This window comes from Leptidea sinapis, chromosome 41, assembly GCF_905404315.1.
Source record: "Leptidea sinapis chromosome 41, ilLepSina1.1, whole genome shotgun sequence".
NCBI classification, from domain to species: domain Eukaryota; kingdom Metazoa; phylum Arthropoda; class Insecta; order Lepidoptera; family Pieridae; genus Leptidea; species Leptidea sinapis.
In genome coordinates, this window is record NC_066305.1 from 5,401,807 (window position 1) to 5,423,962 (window position 22,156).

The window sequence follows — 22,156 nt, forward strand, 5'->3', positions numbered from 1 at the left end:
TTCGTGCAAAACCTTGTTAACGCCCACAAAGTTCCGTCCATTGTCACTGTAAATTCGACTAGGCGTTCTTCTGCGAGCCCCCATCGTCTTCAATGCAGCGAAGAAGGCGGCCGTCACTAATGAGTTCAAGATGTTTGTGACCATGCACAGAGACAGAGACATATCCTTTTGTAGTTTTATACCTCGTTCTTTACTAGCTTTGACATAGATGTGATCAGCAAAATCTACGCCTGTATGCGTAAAATGTTGGTTCTTGCTTCGGGAAGATCCCCCATGACGTATTTTCTATAGTTTATTCTGTCAAGCGATCAATATGTGGTAGAATAATGGTATGTCAATACTAATGTTTACTTTTCTTAATCGCCCCCGACTCTCAAAGCATTTTGTTCACAAAGAAATGGATTTAGGCTTATAACTTGCTCCTACAAATAAATTTATTATTTAGATTCAAATCGCTCACTTCGCTTCCCAGATGGCATGTGTGTGACCACGTTGGGCGCCATCTGTGATGAGGGATGCTTGAGAATCCAGAACAAACTTTTAATAGTGCAGTTGATAACAGTATGTCAGAGATTTCATATTTTCTGGGCCACGTGAGTAATACCTTTTTGCTGATGATATAATTCGTGCAATAAAGTGTTGTGAAATTCATTGTATTCACGACAGCGCTTTTTCGACAAACATGTTTTTCTATTGTCATTCTAAATAAACAATTCTGACAGAAATTTCAGTTAGCAACACACTGCTTTTTCATAATTGGTGTCATTTCAGAAAATTGCTTACAAGAATATAATGCATGTGCGTTATTGTACACTGGGCAATAATGTGTATTCAATTGCAATTTCTGCTTTTAATAAAATTTGCTGTCATTTCTTGATTTCGAAATGACTATAAAGTCATTTAAATAATAATAATTGAATATGTTTGTTTGAAGTTACAATATAATTTTTGTTGATTTTAACTATCAGTTGCAGTCGATTTGTTAATAAAATAAAACGTTTCTGATTTTCAATTCTCCTGCTTCTCCTACTGACCTCCATGCTTGTAAATTTATTCTGTTAAAACGACAGAAATTCATGTATAGTTAACCTAAAAATGAAGAGTTTTGTGATTGTGTACAATGTCTAAATGTGTAAATGATTTCTTAAATTTAAATACCTATTGACATTTTTAATAATTATGATGTATTTATAAAAGACGTATTTTAGATAGCAATAAATCTCAAAACATATAGGATTATACTTACTATACTATATAATAAATAGGTAGTATATAGGCACTTACTTATAATACTGTTACAATTAAAAATAAACAAAATATTACATTTGAATTTGGAATCTGTCATTTTTATATGATTGTTCATTGAGTTTTCTCATTTTGGCGCCCATACATTGTACAATATTTTGCGATATTAAAATGTAGGGGGGTGATAAAGAGAACCGAATCGCTGTGATTGCATTACACAAAGATGGTATGGAGCCAAATGCAATTTTTAAAATTAGTATGGAGATACGCTTGGTATTAGTAAAATGTTTGTGTAAATAGCCCGGCTAAAATACGTGACTGATAATTTAAAAAAGAAGGATGGTAAAATCGAAACAACTATTGAAGCAGTACGCAAACGGAAGAATTTTGTTTACGGATGAGAATTTTTTACAATTGAGCAATATTTTACAAACAAAATGACAGTAGTTATGCTCAAAACTCTAAGGAAGCTTCCCAATTAGTCGGCAGTGTGGGCACTATCCGACTTCAGTGATGGTTGAAATTATGCATGAAAGATTTATACTTCTAAATTATAGTTCGGCTAGTTCAACTTCGCGCCCATACCATACCATTGGGCCAGTGGTTGAATCATTGTGATTGCGAAGCCGACACCGCGAGGTCGAAGGATCGAATCTCAGCCATGAAATATTTGTACAGTTTATTATGGAAGAAATTTGATTTTTCTCAAATATAAACATTTTGATGTAAAATAATTTGAATAGTTCTGAAGTGCTAAATTTTTTATCTAATATTAATAAATTTCTATATAAAACAATTCGTGCGTAATCATTCCCTTACTATTCAAAAATGTACAACGATATTGCTCAACTTTTCACTTCTGCCGGCACTCCCGGAGTGCAACCCGTTTTTATTAATGGGTACGACATAAAATAATGAACTTGAGGTAACAGTGATTGAGTGCTATCAATCAGAGCCTTTACTTTGGCAGGCCAAACAAAAAGACCATAAGATAAGATAATATTTTTTAAATAAACAATATAGTACGCTATAGCACAAAGCGTTTGAGTTTAGAGGGCGGTATGAATATACAGCAAGAATGGTGTGCCATAGAGCGCGCAGAACATTAGGAACTACAGAGAAAACATAATATTTTTAAAAAGTCTATCAAACATTCCTGAATATTAGGTAAGACTAGGATAAAAATGTGTTAACGTATTTGTCTAACTCGCTTTGGTGTACTGAAACAAATAATTTTAACATTTTCACATAAAAGTGTTTGAACCGCCATTCGCACAAATGTTTTCACTTTAAGCGTCACTCCCGGAGCTGAATGGAAGAAAACAATAACACAAGTATGATGATGATAGCCGCCAGCCCGCCACCGACACATTGTAAGTCAGGAAATACGAGAACAATGTCGACGAAAATTGTTCTGATTATACTTTCTATTCTGTATCCGGCAATGAGTGATAAACGGTGTTTACTTCATCGTGGAGCGTGTAAGTACCTACACCTAGCATATTATTTTCATCCAATTTAAAACAACGGGGACTAACGGCTCGAACACGTAAATTATTTATTTCAAACTTTTCAGCTGTAAGCAGAACGTCGCAAATAAAGAACCCTCAGCTTTTCGTCCCAGTTGAGAATACCTCTCATATAAGGAACAAAGTGTAAAAATTTCAATCGCAATTGTAATTTTACAATCACAAAAAAGTGTAGGTGTAACTGCATTAGCAAAAATACTTCTTTTGCCGCGTTAGGGAAAATGTATCACAGTGAACTTTTACGATGCGCGCGCACACCGTCACACAAATAAGACACCCTGACGTTAGTGGGTCGACCAGAACATTTGTATCATACTACCATAAGCCTCTTTGAACCACAACCAATGGACGAGAATTAAAGAAATTTCAATATGTTTTAAATTAGGTAATAAGTTTGTATGTAATTTAATATATCATTTTCTATACAAATATAGGAATATTTTTTTAAGGATTGTTCTTTTGTTACGTTAAAGAAAAATAAATTCTTGCGTGCGTATATAAAGTACACAGTACACACACCCTTTTTTATCCCCATTAATATAAAACAAGTGTGTTAAAGATTCATAAATACTTGAATTACCACTTTGATGGTAGTTACTATGGAGACTATATACAGTCCATAATAATGTATTGTTGAGAATGGTTACCATGATGTAGGAACCAACTTCACTATGTTATTTTTAGATGTCAGTGCACGCGCAACGTATAAATTCACACTTCTTACTGTCTTTCCCCAAACACGCCAAAAAAAAGTATAACTGACTTTGTAAAAATTTAGGTTGATAGCTAACCTCTATGTTGAACAACGCACGGAGACTAACACAAAGTCACATACAAATCGCGAGTGTAAGACGTATCTTTTCACGCACACTAAAGTAATAATCCTGGCCTTCTTTCATCGGTTGTCTAGCGGCCAGAGGCTCTATCTAGATTCTAGACATATAAATTTTCTAATCTGTCCTCTATCGCTATCCTGTAATTGCAGAAGCAGGATTTGTTTTTAATTTTAGAATTAACATGGTGTACCTATGTATCCTGGGTTAGTTGACCTTAAATCAATCAATTTACTGGCTAAAAGACCTACAAAAGCATGCAACAAGAACGTGATAGATTCACAAAACTCCTCAAATCTTGTGTTGATTTTTAAATATTGGTCTTGATTTTGTTAAAATCATAATTTTCTTACAGGTGTTACACATTGTCCGAGAGGAATGCATCCATACGAAACACGATGCAACGGCGAAACGTATTCGCAACAAACATGTGAATCACCGATACCATATCTAATAGGTATTTTTGTTATAACATTATTCATCCTCATCATTTCAGCCGGAAGATTTCCACTGCTGGACAAAGGCCTCCCCAAAAGATCGCAATGACGGTCGGTCCTGCGCTGCCCTAATCTAACCTATTAAGGCAGTCTTGACCAGATCTTCGGTCCATCTTGTGGGAGGCCTACCAACACTACGTCTTCCGGTACGTGGTCGCCATTTGAGGATTTTTCTGCCCCAACGGCCATCTGTCCGTCGACCTATGTGCCCTGCCTACTGCCACATCAGTTTCGCAACCATCTGGGCTATGTCGGTAACTTTGGTTCTCCTACAGATCTCCTCATTTCTGAAACGATCTCGAAGGGAAACTCCGAGCATAGCTCTCTCCATTCTGAGCACGCCCTATGAAATTATTATGTTCTATATATTTAAACCAGTTACGGTCTTTATATACATGTAAGGACATATCATTCGCAGTCTGATAGCTGAACGGCAAAAGTGTGCTTAAATACAACGTCAGCACCCTATTTTCCTTTCACTTGTCTTTCACGTGTCAACTGTCACTGTCAGAATAAAATCTTAACTAAATAAATGTTTTTCTGTGGCAATGTATTTAGATATAGCAATCGAAGCTAATTATGGTGTTATTTGTGGCATGTTTTGCTTTGTTTTTATACCACGTGAATTGTCTGTATGTACCTATAGCACGTCTTTGATTTAAACAATACTGAATTCAAAAAAGTACTTATATATTTAACAATATTTAAGTACCTTTACATAAATATTTTACTAGAAGGCGGGGCCAACATATAGGCTACATAATATTAGCACGCTAGATGCAGAATTCACCAACGCATTATAATAATTATAATTGGCGGTACGTAAGTCTAGCGCTGACCGTTATACCGCAAGTCAAAAGTGAGGTATCTGCGGGGGCTAGAGAGATGAAGAGCGAGTTTGCGTGGTGCCGATTGGCTCGCCAGCCGTATTCTGTCCCTCGTACCGTTACGGCACCCCGGGCACTTCCAGTGTACGTGGGTAACAATGAAAATGCTTAGAACTGGCCAGTTAGAAACATTGCTAATGATTTTTTTTTTAAATTTCAATTTTAGAACTATTGGCAACCTAATGTAGTAGGTATATTGCATTCATTTGTCATTCGTTTTTGTGAATTGGCGGCGTATCTAAAACTCTTGTTACACGTGAAAATGAACCTAACGCGAGAAAATTTTAGGTCAATGATTTATTATGACTTTCGTTGTGGGCTTACTCAACAACAAAGCTATGATAGGCTGCGATTAGCATTTCTTAATGAAGCCCCATCTCGTGCCACTATTTACAATTGGTTTAACAGGTTTAAGCGTGGACGTAGCAATCTCAATGATGATCCGCGTGAGGGACGTTCTTTAACGTGAGGAAGATAAGAGAGTGACCTATCAGCAGATATGGGCAAGCCTAGGCATTGGTATGATTCAAGTTCAAAAAATATTACACGAACATACGTCAGAAAGCTTTGTACCAGATGGATTCCCCATACTTTAACCGACGACCAGAAACACCTTCGCATGGACTGGTGTCGCCAAATGCTAGATAACTTCTACGGCGGAGACTCAAATGCTGTATTTGACATCGTCACAGGTGATGGAAGCTGGATATATTGCTACGAACCCGAAACCAAACGACAATCAGCTCAGTGAGTCTTTCCTTTCGAGGATCGGCCAACTAAGGTAAAGAAAGGAAGAAATCAAGGAAAAACAATGTTTGCCTCATTCTTTGGTCGGAACGGTCTGTTTGCCTGTTGTCTTGGAAATTTCGACGAATAAATTTAAAATTCAACAGCAGCGCCCTCGTAGCAGGATCATCCTTCACCAAGACATTGTTTCAGCGCACTCCGCAAAACGGACTGTTGAATATTTGAGTATGGCAGGTGTCGAGATAATGAGTCATCCGCCATATAGTCATGATCTGGCGCCCTGCGATTTTTATTGATTCCCAAGAACTAAAGATAAAATTACAACATTAGCAACTTTCTACATTCAGCCGTTTCTCATTTTCTAAGCATTTTCAGTGTTACCTAGGTACAGTCACGACCCGAACTATATTGTTATTTGCTGTTTTTTTTGTTGTTGTTTATTGTTAAGTGTCAGTTGGTCTGTTAAATACACACACACTCAAGCATACACTCACACACACACACACACATATTCTATTGTTGAGATTTTTTTGACGACTCTGGCACGTAATTAACTTTGTATAGAAGTACTTAACACTTGAACATTAAATATTTTTCAAAGTTACACACATCAAAAAAGTCTAAGTAGTACCTACATACGCAGCTATCCTCCACATTTCGCTCTGTGCTAGAGTAGGTAGGTAACTATTTATTATTATATTAAAATAATTTCATTTTACTATTAATTAATTAAAGTTATATTTGTAAAGCGTACGCGACAGTACCCATGTACCACGCAGCTATCTCCTACACTATATACCTATCGTTCAGCGCTAGACTTACGTTCCGCCACTTATACCTATAGTTAGCCTTGGAATATTTTGTGGAACAAAAATTATCTCTTTAGATACCAGTGGGGGCACTGTACATATGTTCAAACTTAGCGCTTTCGCCAGTATGTATATACAAACATAGAAGCAAAAGTAATTTATATTAATAGGTACTGCTTCTATCAGACCACTGTACCATAATTACAAAATAAAGATTTACACCACATTACATATCGTTTCCACCATTTATTTTAGGCTATACCTGCGGCTGGTCTCGTTGTGACTGTAACGGTGACAAGCTTTTAGATGAGATTTCTGGTAACTGTGTTGAAATACAAAAATGCCCGAAGATATCACTGAGAGCATCGAAACGAAATAAAGAAGGAGATAAGAAGAGGAAGCAGAGGAAAAACAAAGTTTCGAAGAGAGTCAAAATAGTTGAAGAAGATTTGCGAAAAATAATTTAGAATTTTTTATTAGTATTTATTATATTATGTCTCTTTCTTATATTATTCTGTTTCTGTACAACAATAAATGAGTGTTGTAGGTTGTTGTATTGTATAATAGTTTAATATGAATATTATTCAAACAGTCCTTATTATTGTATGTAAAATTCACCAACAAAGCTTGTAACGGGTTTTTTATTATTGTATTAATATGCTTGCAGAAATCCCTAAAGAAACTACTATGCAATAAAGTAATAAAGCAGTAAGCATATGCGTTCACTGGTAATAAATCATTTATTTTTTCAAAATTGATTCCATGAGAATTATTTTCGATGTCAATTGAATCAATACCAGGGAATAAATGACGCTCCGAATCCCAGTACTTCTGCGCTCTTTAATTTTATTAATCAGCTTTACATTACATTAGTTGTGACTAAAGACAAGACTCTGTCGCAATTCTCTTTTGCAACGCCAGAAGTATCACATATTTTGACAAGCGTCAAGAAAGTCTCGAAGGACCAAAATTACACACCCGTCACACTCAAACTCTTTTGCGCGTCTGTTAGGTTATCATTCCTCAAAAAATATCCACACCTGCTTTTTTGTTGTTTAAGTGTAACATGTAAAGTAACAGAAACAGGAAATTGTATTGAAAACAACCGCAAGTGGCTACAATCACAACAAGGGAGAGACAACTGTGAAATGGACGTTCTTAGCCTTCTACTTACATTAAATCTTATTGTGGCAAATGAAGCTATTTATTATGCGAAAATTGGGAAGCCTGGCTGTCTCTTGTTCAACGGTTCCTGTGAGTAATATTTTATTTATACAAACACCGCGATTCTATTTAATATTATAGATTGGGATATATCCCGGGGGTGAAGGATTTGATGAAATCCGATTGAAATTCATGTCCCCCTTATGCTGAGTTCTTTTGGTGTACAGTGCATTGCCAAATACGAATAGAATAAATTTCCTAGATAGAAAAACAACACAGTAGATCTATGCGCAATATTTTATAAATAGTTAACAGTGATTACTATAAAACAAACGCAATATATTGATATGACAAAAAATTTAAAAAGAATACTTATGTAGATTCCTTTAAGATGATTTTGAGCATTTTCTATCGTTTTAAATTTGGTGCCTATTGGATTAAAAGGTATTACCACGCAGAAAATTCAGGCAGTATAATATGTCATTTATAAATTAAAATTTCAGGTGTTGAGGAATGCCCAGAAAACATGCACAGACTAAATAGCGAATGTCGGCCGACACCATCGCAGAGAACTTGTGATGAGCCCGTCGCAACGTCAATGGGCATCATCTGCGACTGGTCGCGATGTGACTGCGACTTTCCCTTCGTACTGCACCCAGCCTCCGGTTACTGCTTCGCGTACGAAGATTGCCCGTGATTCAACAAATTGGATCGAAATAACCGTGAAATCGAAATATCGCACGATCAAGTTACATCAGGCGCGATATGAAATTTGTATTATAATAAACCATTTGATACCGCTACATTTTATTTTATTTATTTGATTCTAATTAGGAACTTTACATCAAACCATTTTTAAATGGTCCTTACCTTGCACCTTGCAACTTAAATTAACACTTTCACAGTCAAACACACAGAATTTGCGACTATTTCCTTAATTCAAAGATGAAGGTGGAGCTTGCTTAATCGTAGGTAGCGAACTCGTGCTAGTGAAAGTGTTGGTAAGTGTAATGTGAACGTGTAAACAAAACAAATGCTGCGTGCACAGAATTACCCTTACATTTATGGTTCAGACGGGTAATCGGTAACGAATGTCCATCACACCATCTGTCAGCAAGATACAGATTAAGATCTGTATCTTGCTGACAGATGGTGTGTGTACTGCAACATTTAGACAGCTAAGATTTTATTATATAATATCAATGACGTTCTATACACCTGGTCATATCATTCGCAGTCTGATAATGGAGTGGCAAATGTGCGCTTAAAGACAATTTAAGCACACTTTTTTCCTTAGTAGTGTGTCAACAGCTGTCGCTGTCCGAATCGAAGCTAAGTAAACTGAATATATAGTATTTACATTGCTGCTTATCGACTAAAAATAATTTAAACAACTGAAGTAAATGCGGCAATGTATAGATATAGTAATTGAAGCTTATTATGTTGTGTGTATTTGTGGCATATTCCATATTTCGCCTTTGTTTTTATTTGACGTTATGATTATCTATATGTATACATAGAATGTTACTGTGTATTATAGCCAGTCCACGTGTATATATATCCACGTCCAGTTTCTGCTAGACATTGATCGAGTAGGTATCATCAGTGCACTTCCCAATGTAATTATATTTTATTTATTAAACTTATCAAGAGTTTCAGTGAAGAAATGGGCATTCCATAGAGCCAATATAAAGTTAAAGGTATGAAAAAGAACGTGCAACCTATGCAGGCGAGCATGTTTTGCGCTATTATGTCAGAATTAGCTTAGGTTTTAAAAATGTAAAGAGGTAATTGACATATTTAGCAGTAGTTATAATACGCAAGTTACCACACCTACTCTGTGGCATTACTAAGTACCTAAAGTACTGTTTTATATTTAACAACCCATACAGCCCAGTGGTTAGTGACCCTGCCCACTGCGGTAGAAGTCCCGGGGTGATGAATATGGATGATTGTTTCCATGAGGATGTTTATGTATGTATGTATGTTTAAGTATATACATAATATATATTTTGGAGAAAGATAATTTGTGTAAAAGAGTGTTAACATATTATAATATTATTATGCGTAGTTCCTACTAGCAATTGGACGTATTTCCTGAAAAACGGTGCAAGCCACAAACATCACATTTTAAGGAATTCGTGTTTAATAAATATTAGTGTATTCCATACAAGTGGGTTGGGTTACTAAGTCATGATGTCATTTAAAGTGACAGTGGAGCTGCCATTTTTTGTCAGTCAGTTTATATGAATCACGTGACAAGTTTTGCGTTCTTAACTCAATTTCGACATGATTGTGGTTTGGAACGTTTTTCTGGAATAACGTCAAATTATTCTTCTAAAAATTAATTTAATTTAAGTTTAATGATACTTTCATTTATTTACAATATGTGAAGATGCATCTACTGATACCTTGATCTTTAGAGGTTTTTTTTACATTTACACAATATGTACTTAAGTAGACATTTAAGTTTTGATTGACGGAAACTACCTAAAAGTAGAGCTTGGCTGTCCTACAAATATCGTTACTTTCTTCTCATAATAGTGAAAGCATTATTAATTTGTGAGTCTTGGTACTAATTAATCCAAAGATACTTTGGTGAAATAAAGTCTATGAAGGTGGCTAAAATGCTTGTATGTATTTATTTCTCCAGTGTTCGATATAAAATTTACGTTGAGTTTTTCTTTAGTCCTAAAATAATCCTTCAAGTGATAAAGTACTTACAAATCCGAGTCAACATTAATTTCCTGATCATCGGAAAAAACGTTAGGTCTCGAACTGCAGAAGCTTTAAAATTGCAGAAACATTAACTGTCCTTAAATTCAACTATTCTCTAGTTGAATTTAAGGATAATATATCAATAACTTAACTTAACAGTTCTATAATAATCGCGATCAAAACTCAACCTGTCTTAAAATCATCAATCGATATATTTTCATGTGAGCAACTCTTATGCAATACGATTTATCAAGGTCTAAGGCAATGTAAGCTGATGCCAAACAAACATAATGCGAATTACAATCACACATTGCTCAGGTACTCGAATTACAAACCAATTCTGCTGCGTAATTATTTTACTGTACAATTATAATTATAAATTTAAATTGATTATCTTACTGCAGTCAAATTTCTCTCTGTTCAAAAACATCGCTCACCCGGCAGGCTTTGTGTTGCCATACAAATTAAATAGGTACCCCGCGTATGAATTGTCATATGTGATGAAATCTTACTAAATGGAATTATTTATTTAGCGAATGTATAGGTATTTCTAAGTAAAACCTTTCCCGAAACACGCTGCATCTAATGGTATAAGTATTATTCCGATAGATTTCGCAGTAAACCGAAGGAAAAAACAGCTCTCCATGATTAGATTCTCTATTCTAGTAGTCATTCATTTCATAATTTAAAGGAGAGTAATGTAACCGTGTGATTCCTCTGGTGTTACAATGAAGCTGCGGTGATCAAATACCACCAGGTGACTCCCATGTTGTCCTCCACCTCCAAAAAATCGGGAAAAGTTTACCATTTATGGCTGTGTGTCTATGTTTGTATAACTTATTCCCTATTACTCAATAGGCAGAGCAGACTAAGTATTGTTGCAACATTAAAAGCCTTCTTAAAAATATCGAAATTTTTTATTTATTGTCGTACCCGTACGTTTGCTTTCTTGTCGTCTTCCATAAAAATAATATTACTCACTAACTTAATGGTATATAACTAGTGATTTAGCAGCTCTATAGTAGGTACTATTAGGAAATAAAAGAAAAAATTAAAACTAATACTTACTAGGTGTCTCGATCTAACATTTAACAGATTAAGATTTAGATCACCATCAGATACAGATGCTTTCATTTGTATATTTTCTTGTTTAATTAACGATGAATAAAAGTTTGTTTTCTAAATGTATAATTTAAATTATTTACTTTAATTTTTAGAAATATTTTATGATTACGGCTAAGTAGCTCTACCCGTGTGTTCAATAATTAATGTCGTCATTGTAGCGCCTTATTTAATATATTAATAATAAAACAATTTAAGGATTTAGATACCTACTACATTGTTTCAAATTATTTAAATACAACACTTTTTAAAGGATTAAAACGCGTGTAATTGTAACTTTGTTTTTATACGCTATTATTTTAGTTATTCGCAAAGCAGACTCTTCAATAAGTCACACTATTTACAGTAAGGCAACCCACACTGATGGTACCTAAACGGTGAATTCCATCACCAGCCATCACAACTTCTTTCTGTTGGTAAATGTTTGTTTCAGAGAGCCCACCGCCTATGTGATGCTGACAATCTCAATGAGGAGTTACAAGAAGATAAGAATAAACTGCAGCCTCCTCGTAAGCACCGAAACAGAGTTAAGGCGCCAACAGTGCCACGTCAACCAACATACCTGCCATATGTAAAGGGTATGACAGACAGAATTAGCAGGATCCTAAAACGTGCATCAATTAATACCATTTTCAAGCCACACAAGAAGATCCAGCAATTTTGAGACCAGTAAGGTGTAATATTCCACTGCAAGATGCGGGTGTCTATAAACTGGACTGTGAGTGAAGCCTGTCTTACACTGGGCACACCAAACGCAATATCTCAAACCGATTTAAAGAACACATTACGGATCAAACACAGACGTCACTCTGAATCAGCTGTATGTGAACACAAAGGAAAGGAAAGGTCTTGAAACGACGGGTTAACTAAAATAACAATAAAAATATAACATTTACGCAAAAATCTTATGTAAAAACACGCCTTTAATACTTTAAAAAGTATTTTATTTAAATGTGAAACAATCGCGTAAATCAAAGAAAATACTACGTATAAAAAAAAACAATTTGTAGAAGGCTTCTCCCTATTTTTGATAAATTTAGGAATATGATAAGTACTTACATATTTTATGCCATAATATTTAACACTCTTTGATACTAGTAGTATAGACAGCTAGAAAATTACCTCTCGTTAAAGATAAAATCATAGTTTGTGCGAAGTTGTATTAGCAAATGAAAGCGAGATAGCAAGGTGCCAGGAACGAAACTGCCGGCCTTGCTGGATCGATTACCATCATAACCATTCTGCGGTGGGCAATCTTTCACAGGAGTGACTATAAATAAACAAGCCATTAGGTTCGTAATAGTAGAATATAATATGGTACAACCTTCCTTAGATAATTTATTCGTCTAGATAGAGTCTCTTGCTGTTAGACAGTGTGTAGTAGTGTCTTACACTTGCGATTTGTATGTTACTTTGTGTTGGTGTGCGTGCATTGCTCAAAATGTAGGTTAACTCTAAACTAAATGTTTTCGATGTTTTCACTGCTGTTGTATTCTACCTGGATGCATAAATGATCTAAGATTAGAACATCAGTTTGTCGTTGTCCAACAGCCTAGAGATGTTACATAGAGCATGTGGATTAAATTTAAATGAAACACACATCTATGGCTATCTATAGGGCGTACTTATACTTCACTCAGACTTTACTTACGTAACTTAGCTGAGTGTTAACATAGCATAATCAAAATTATGCTGAACTCTTAAGCTTAGAGAGCCCATTGCAAAAATCAAGTTCGCGTTTTATCATACTCAGCAAAGCCTAGCTTTCCAACGCAGAAATCCTGCCAGTATTCTTGGGTCACACGTCTTCCCCGTGATGATATGCAATCAAAGTATTGTAAATATAGTTAAAAGCCTAAATTCATAAAATTTGTTTTGTAGAATATAAAACACTCTGCCAAAGTATTTTTAAAATATTAATTTTCTGAACTTCAGTACCTACACTTAATATACTATTTCAATATATTAGCTAAACGAACATCCTTCTCTTCATCACTTCGATTTAAACGAACTCTTTCATCAGATCCTAACTAATTATCATCGAAGCATGATTTAATAAAAAAGTGTACTTCGAAAAGTAATTTTACTTATAGGTTAAGGTTGATGCATCCAATATACAATAATTTATATTTATAGAGTTTCTTGCGCCACTTCTTCTCTCTTAGAACGCCATTTGTTTCCGAAGCGGTAATAGTGTCTAGTAAATATATCTAATAAGATATGACATCAAAAAGAATTCTAAAGGAATCAATTTTAAGAAAATAAATGCCTGTTATTACTTTTTATGAAATAATTAATATACGCAATGTATAAATTCACATATTGTTGCAGCACCTTACAACTAATTTGTCATATATATATTACAGCCATTGTAAAATACTCTATTTGTTTTATAAGAGTGACCGTTGAGTTTCTTATATGTTTTTCTCACGAGCTCTACTAGATTCAGTAATTTAAAAAAAAAATATACAAATAATTCTTCTGGTCTCTTAGGGTCTGAAGCATAACTATCGGTCAAATCAGTATGACTCTTGAGGTGGTAAAATTTCGAAAGTCGTCATCGAGATACGTCGAGTTTTCATATGGTTCATACGAATCAAAATAATACGTTTCAAATTCAAATCATTTTAATCCCGGAATTCTTACCCTTTTTTACTACAATGTTATAATACCTCTGCGTTTATAAAAATAAAGAATTGCTTTATTTCCTTTCAAAATGCTTTGACATTTCCTGACTGTATATCTATAATTGGACATTGGTGTAGGTACGCAAAAACAAGGAATTTCACTTGACGGACATGCGACGCGGACGCCCAGTTTACAGGCATGTCGCCGAACTTAATATAATGTAGGCATGGACTAGTAAAAAAAGTAGGACTCCGCGCCGTGATATTAGCAAGTGAAACACCTTTATGCTAGTGTGTGTACGGTTACGGAGTATACCAGTTACACAATTTTTTCTCCCTTAAATAATCATATTATATCCACAAATAGTTTTACATTATTGTTTTTACACTTTTACACAACGCACGACGGCATTTTTAAAATATTTTATTGCGACGCAAACTGATCTGTCACAGACGATGGCAAATCTCATAATGGCGGCCGATCGGTTTGTATTAGTGTAAGTGTATGCGTGGGGCTATGTATTTACATGTTTACCGGCTTGTTTTTGTGCCTAACTGTTATGTGTTTGGTGCCTCACTGACACGGAGTCCTTAATTTTTTACTCGTCCGTTAATGTAGGTTGCTGTTGTTGTTGTATACTTACTGGCCTACCAGTAATCCTAATCACATTCCCCAAGCTAATATAAAACGTTTAAAAAAATCTCGAATTTTTAATAGCACTGCGATACCATGCTACTAGTTTTAGATATTCTATATAGATAATAGATAATCAGTGGGCTGAATTTCCTTAGTCGCAATAGTAATTGTTACTAGTATTGTTGACACAACAAATAATGTAAACCCAAAATGGCCGCCATGCAAATTTAATAAAATGTGTCTTTACAAAAGTACGAACAACGCAACACACTTAACCTGCTTTTAAATTCTCGGGACTCAGACGTCCAAAAAGTCGCGTACACCTACCTAAACGGTTACGAACGCTTCTGTGACTTTTTTAATTAGAGGGGGAAAGCAGAAAAGAGCCTCGCGTGATAGTTCGTGGTAAGGCCCATGGACATCCGCACACCAAGGTGGGGTCAAGAGATACCACCGTGACCAGCCTTTAAGTTGTATGTTCTATGATTGAAGGTCCCTGTGTAGTATCGGTTCGGGAAAACAGCAGCCGGTAATTGATTCCACAAAGTGGCTGTGCGTGGCAAGGAACTCGAAAAACGCGCGGTTATAGAATGCTTGTATTTCCTCTGGTTTTGGCAAGAGAGTAGTCACTCATCAGGTGACGCGTACGGTACGTACGTTATGTTGCAAAATCAGAGACACCACAGGAGCGTTGCCGGCCTTTTAGAAAGGTATGCGCGCTTTTTTGTAGGTACCTATGTCGTATCGTCCTGCAATACTGCACCAGGAAGCTCTTTCCAAAATTTGGTTGTACGTGGAAGAAAGTTTCTTGAAAACCGCACTGTAGAGGAATGCCAAACTTCCAGATAGTGGGGATGATTTCTAAATTTGCGTGTGAGAATGGAATTCGGCGGCAGAAATCAGGTCATCTCTTTGTCCTGTTAAATAAGCAATTCTTGACACACGGACAACAAATAAATCCTCTAAGGCTAAGCCCACATATTATAATGAACGCTAACGATAGAAAGCTAACGTAGGAAAGAGAAACAGTCATTGTACCTCGTATGTTGACGTGACTTAATTTTTCTTAAAAATGTCGGGAACTCAAAAACAAGAATAATGGGAAAATGGCGTTATATTTTTGCGTGTATCATTTGCGTGCGACAGATTCTAAAACTTCAAGAGATCGATCGACGCGGACGGCTGCTCCTTCAAGGTTCAAATTAAAGTATGCATTTAGGGCACTCTACAGCTGATATAGGTAGTGCACCTTGATTTAATTGTCCTACTATGAGCTTTGTTGTATATTAGAACATTAGAACACTTTTATGCACACTTACAAAGACAGTAGAAACAATACATTTGTTCGAAGATTTGGTATTGGAAGAAGAAACAAAAGGAAAGAAAAATCATTTGTTCAATAAGGTCAAGATTTTTATCACCACTTCGGAAATCTGGAGTATTAATGAGAAAAAATCTAAATTAACTTCCTCGAAGATGGGACCGACCAGACAGCACACTTTGCGAGCAAGACGCACGGACTAGCTATCGCTCTACCTCCTCCTACCCCACGCCATTGCGACTAGCAGTACCATTTAATGGAGCATGAATAGCCATGCCCCGGAAACTCAACCAAAAAACTTAACAGATATGTAATATATTTGCTCACGATTACCTCCAGTCACAAAAAAAGTTGAACATTTTCGCTCTGTGACAAAACATTTAAACTTAATTAATTGATATTTTATGGTATTTACAAAGTGTGTATACATAATATAAATAGTGTATCATCATTAACGTATATTAATATGTGAGATACAATAATTTACATGTACAATAATATACATATGTATATATAAATTATACATTTATTGAAATAGAATATGTAAAAATATAGTTAAATTCCTAATAACCTTTTTAAAATCAATGACAGTAACTATGTTACGTATCTATAAATTATGAACTCAATGATTCTTTAAATGTACGTACTCGTAAGTATCTACCTATTTATTGGTTTCAAATATCGATAAGGATAAAGTTAAGAGACTATAATATAACACTCGTTAACTCTATTTGTATGTTAACGCTATTTTGTTTCACATGTCAATAAGAGATTAAGGGGATTGAACTTATTAGTACCTATAATCTGGTTATATAAGGTTAAACCGACTTAGGTTGAACTACGCCAGAAAGGTACAAAAGTTGTATCATGCATATAAATACTAGCGATGCGCTGAGTACTAGTTTTGCCATGTAACCGAACACCGAGTATTACTCGGTTTGATGTTTGGTAAGCCGAGTACTCGGCCGGAGATAACTCGGTCCAATCTTATTCTTTGTTTGGGGTGCGTTAAATGTTCCTCAGATCGTTCGAAGAAATCACCAAATGTACTAGCTCAACATTCTCATTAATTTCACACGTAATATTCCACACCAATTCTCTTTTAAAATATTTATAAAAACCCGAAGTCAGTGAAACATGCCCAAACATCTGCAACGAAAGCTTGAAGATGAACTTCAGGACTGCTTTCAAGATATACAAGTGATAAATATTTCTGTCTTTGAATTAAATTGTTTGTAAAATTTTTGAATCAAGGGAAATGCGAAGTGATCCGGAAAATCCTATTTTTAGAATTCATTTAGAGAAGCTACTTTGTAGAGTAGCAGTGAAGAAAATGAATCTAATTGCAACCTTAACTAATCAACACAATCACAAGATGCTCCTGCATCATTTGGAATTTCTTTGAAGAATTTTTTTTTATCAGTGGGAGGCTCCTTGGCACAGGATGCACGCTAGTTTATGGGTACCACAACGGCACCTATTTCTCCGTGAAGCAGTGACTGGGTTTCGGTCTGAAGGGCGCCGTAGTTATTGAAATTACTGGGAAAATAAGACTTAACATCTTAGTCTCCAGGTGACGAGCGCAATTGTAGTGCTGCTCAGATTTTTTGGGTTTTTTAAGAACCAGTAAAGAGCAATGCGTATCAATTACCATCAGCTGAACGTCCTGCTCGTCTCCTCCCTCATTTTCATTAAAAAAGAGAACTAGTTTCTACCCAGTCTCTGGAATATCAACATCCGCAAATCAACAACATCAAAACTCGCGTTTGCTAAATTACTAAATATTTATTATTTGAATTTAATTTTAATAAACGCAACTTTTTTAATATATACCCGTGTTGAAAAATATCTCCATACTCGGGATTTGAAGTCAGTTGTTCGGCTGAGTTTGAGTAATATAAAAAACATCGAATATACCGAGAACGGAGTATTAAACGAGTACTCGGTCCATCTCCAATAAATACAATTCAATTTATTTTGTCGAGTTTCCGAGGCAGTCAACTTCATACTCGATTATGAGATTATTTGCGGCGGCGTCATGGGTCGTTTCCTCCAAAATAATGCGAGAGTAGCGCTAAGCCCGCTTTGTCCGTCCGTCCGTACTCCGCCAATCCGTCCGTCTGTCTGTCAAGACCCTTTATCTCGCGAACTCGTAGAAGTATCGAGTTGAAATTGAAATGTATATACTTACCCAAGTCTACAGTCTCTGGAAGATGTGATAAAATCAAACTTTTAAGTTGACGACTCGCACTTGTTCTGGTTTTTTTACATAAAGAACAAATGCTTACAAAGTGTGAATAGGTTGACATTCCCGTGCCACTAAATAAAAAAAATTGAATTAAAAATAATTTGACATTACATTGAAAGTTTTAGGGCATTAATTTTAACTTTTCTTTTTATTTGTTACTGGCAAAATCATACTCACCTTAACTGTCATATTATATTTCTTATATATGATACATTAACGTTTATCCATCTTTTTAATGGACTCCTTATTATAAGATTTATCATAATAGTTCCGAAATCTTTTTAAATATAAATAATTAATCGGATATCTTGCCCAATAAAGGGAAATAAAATGCCTTTATGGACTATAATCGAAACTTTTTTTAAACTATCCAGGATGATTATTTCACGTTACTTAGTTACTCACTTTAAGTCATAATTTATTTTTATATACATAATATGTCGATAGCAAAAAGATTTGGGAGCATTTCAAAATATAGTTTATATTATTGTTATTAGTTATTTAAAAATTTAAAATCATTTAGTATGACTATTATTTCATAGTGATTTGGCAAACTTATATACACCGTAATTGTTGTACACATAGAATAAATTATTGTAAGGTTGTACATATCAGACACGATACCCTGTAATATATAAGACTAGTTTGTATGGATAATATGTGTAATGTGGTTGTACTTATTAAATAAATAAAAAAAAATGTAATTACCATGACAAAAGTTTCGAATCCCGGTAGGTGCAAACATATTTTGTATAATATATATAGAAGTAAAATATGTTTTTATAATATATCTACTTATATATGATTAAATATGTCTATCATAATAAATATTATATCATTTTCTTGCACCCGTAGTAGGTAATTAGGTAACAGGCTCTGCCTTGTTTTGGGGGTTAGATAATCTCTATGAAAAAGCGTTAATTATTGTTATTTGAAACATTTTTTTGTAGTTAAAGAGAACTGTAGCAGAAATCTTAAAATTTCAGATTTTCTACCCGAGAGTTGCGAAAATTTGTAGGAAATTATTATTCTATTATTATTAACAAGATCAAAATCCTTTTAATAGCACCGTGTGATAGAAAGTCCGAAGTCGTTTCCGTTTTCAAATAACAACTATTTATTTATTTTAGATACAGTCGTAAACCTTATTCAATATTATTTACCTAAATATTTTAAAAAGTTTATTTAAAGAAACAATATTATTACTCTAAGCCAAATCATTTACTTGTTTAAAGGTGTGCATGAAAAACTAGAACAATTAAATTGGCTGTAAACAGTAACAAACTGTTTCATTGTAGATATAGAACCTTATTTTAAGACTTGTTTACCTCATTCTATAACAACAGCACGCGAAGGTTTTTAATTATTTTACTTCATTATTATTATCTAAGTACTAGTTTTACTCACCCCGGTATGTAGGATCCATTGTATTGCGATGTATAATTATGTCTTTCAGGGCCGCTTACGTCAATCCACATTTTGAAAGTTTTTATTTACGAATGTAAAAACATGACAAAGGAAGCAACGTTACGCGAACGTTAGCTCACGATAGAGCCTTATTGCGTACTAAAACGTAAAGGTTTCGTATACTCGTAGTAGCAGCACCTATGTTTGAAATCGTAGCGCATGCGATATTTGATAGTATAATAGGCCCGTTGAATTAGAGACTACAGCGTCAGATTCGTCGTCCTTTTCGGAAAAAAAGCAGACAAGTACGAGTCGGAATAGCCAACGAGGGTGCCGTACAATATTTTTATAATTTAATTACAAATGTATTATAAAATAGTCTTCAGAGTTTTTCCTATACTTGTAGTAGGTATGAGTATAAGACGGTATTTAGATTCTTGAATTTTTTTTCACAGCGTTAAATGACTGTAGATCTGAGTATATCTTTTTAAATTTCAACTCGATACCTTCTTTGATTTTCAAAATTCTTGCGTGGAAAACAGTTTATATGCTTACAATCTTCGTTATTCACTACTAATCTGAATAAATGAACCTACACAAAAAAGTACAAGCTACAAGAATAACTTTTCTGAGAGAAGTACATAAAAAATGCATCACGCCATGCCAAAAAACTTGTTTAACTTCAAAGAAAAGTGGTAGTTCAAAAAGGCTCGGCAGTGTTAACTATAACCAACAGCAAGCATTAGCAACCTACAAATAAGACTTAAGGATATGTGTAACAGGATTAAATAGTGTTCATAGCTTGAAATGCTATAGTTTCACCACAAAACTTGTCTAAAAACACCATGTTTGCGTGTTTTCTGCTTAATCTTCGCCTTAAATTGTTTCAAAATTACTTACTATTATAAAAAAAACTACTCGTAAGTATTGAAATTTTGGTTGTTAATAAGCAAAAATTATTCCAAATATTTTTCGCACAAATTCATCACGCACCAAAGTTTAAGTTTTTCGAAGTTCCAAATTCCAGTTTACACCTACACCTACCGTACCCTAACTGGTTTATAGAACATTCTTAAGAACCACATCAAATTTGGCTTTAATTTTATGTCGATTTCTAATAGGTTATAATACAAATTGCTTGAATCAAAATTTTTGCGCTTCATTAAGGATTTAAAAATCTAGTTAACATAGGGCCTAAAATTTAATAAGTCGTAGCGTGGGTTTTCGCCACTAGCTGTCTTATAAATAAACGCAGTGTAAGCTTGGAGTAACTTTACATTGCGTATATTAATGAGGCAGTAGGTGCATTTATTGACATTGAAGGCGCCTTTGACAAAACTCTAGCCGAACATGATACAGATATTATAATTGATGGGATAGACACCATGTTGACACAGAGCAATACGAATCACTGTGACCACCAGCACATGGTGTGTGGTGGCAAATGGCTGTCCACAATGAAGGGATACTTTCAGCAATTCTTTTGAACCTCGTGGTGAATGTACTCATCACCGAGCTAAACAGAAACTGTACATGGTGGCTATGCGGACGGTTTTGAGAGTGTTTTAAGCAGCCTTTATGATTACTGAAGAATGGTGCGCGCAACGTCGACTAACCGATAATCCATCCAAGACGGAGCTAATACTTTTCACGAAAATACGTAGCCATAGTAATCTTACATTACCAAAGCTGTTCAATATCGAGTTAAACCTTACTAAGTTAAATACGTGGGTAAATAGCTGCTTTGCAATAAGCACATTGGACACAAGCTGGAAAAAGCGTTATCATCTTTTGGCGGTGCAGAAGAATCATATCCTGAGGTCCTACTCAAAAATAAGTAGATAGCTTTATGGTTTAGGCTTATGCTTTTGGCAGTCATAAGACAATCTCCTACGGAGCGATAGCTTTGTGGCCCAGAACAGAAATTGCGACCGAATAAACCAAGCTGCCGCGATTCTAGCGTATGGCTAGCCTAGCTATAACAGGATCTGCACTACGTCAACGTCTGCTCTAGAAACCATCCGGCGGCATACATAAACCGACATTTGTGGTTCAGCGTCTGAATTTATCGCATGTATAAGAATCAAGACTTCCTTACAGCAACGCAGTGGAACATAGTAAAAAGGAATATCTACTCTGTGAGGCATCTTGCGATATGATACCTAAAACATATCTTTCAAAAGAATTACCACACACAACTGTTCGAAGAAGAAGCAGAGCAATCAAGTGTAAATGAATTAAAAATTTACAGAGATGGCTTCAAAATGGCAGCTGGCACTGAAGCCGGCATCTAAGACCTTCTCACTGGAACTGAACATATTATACTCATAAATACCCTTGGGTACACACAGCTCGATATTACAAT

The 22,156-nt window shown here is 35.1% G+C and overlaps 1 protein-coding gene across 1 annotated transcript in view; it reads right to left on the minus strand.

Annotated features, from left to right (window-relative positions):
• LOC126976636 (protein FAM166B-like) overlaps window positions 1-19,906 on the minus strand; it is a 35,810-nt gene extending 15,904 nt beyond the window's left edge. Inside the window, exon 1 of the mRNA XM_050825120.1 lies at window positions 19,792-19,906. Within this exon, the coding sequence (XP_050681077.1) occupies window positions 19,792-19,862 (71 nt within the window). The 5' untranslated portion in view covers window positions 19,863-19,906. The remainder of the gene's footprint in view (window positions 1-19,791) is intronic.
• Window positions 19,907-22,156: the final 2,250 nt, after the last annotated feature.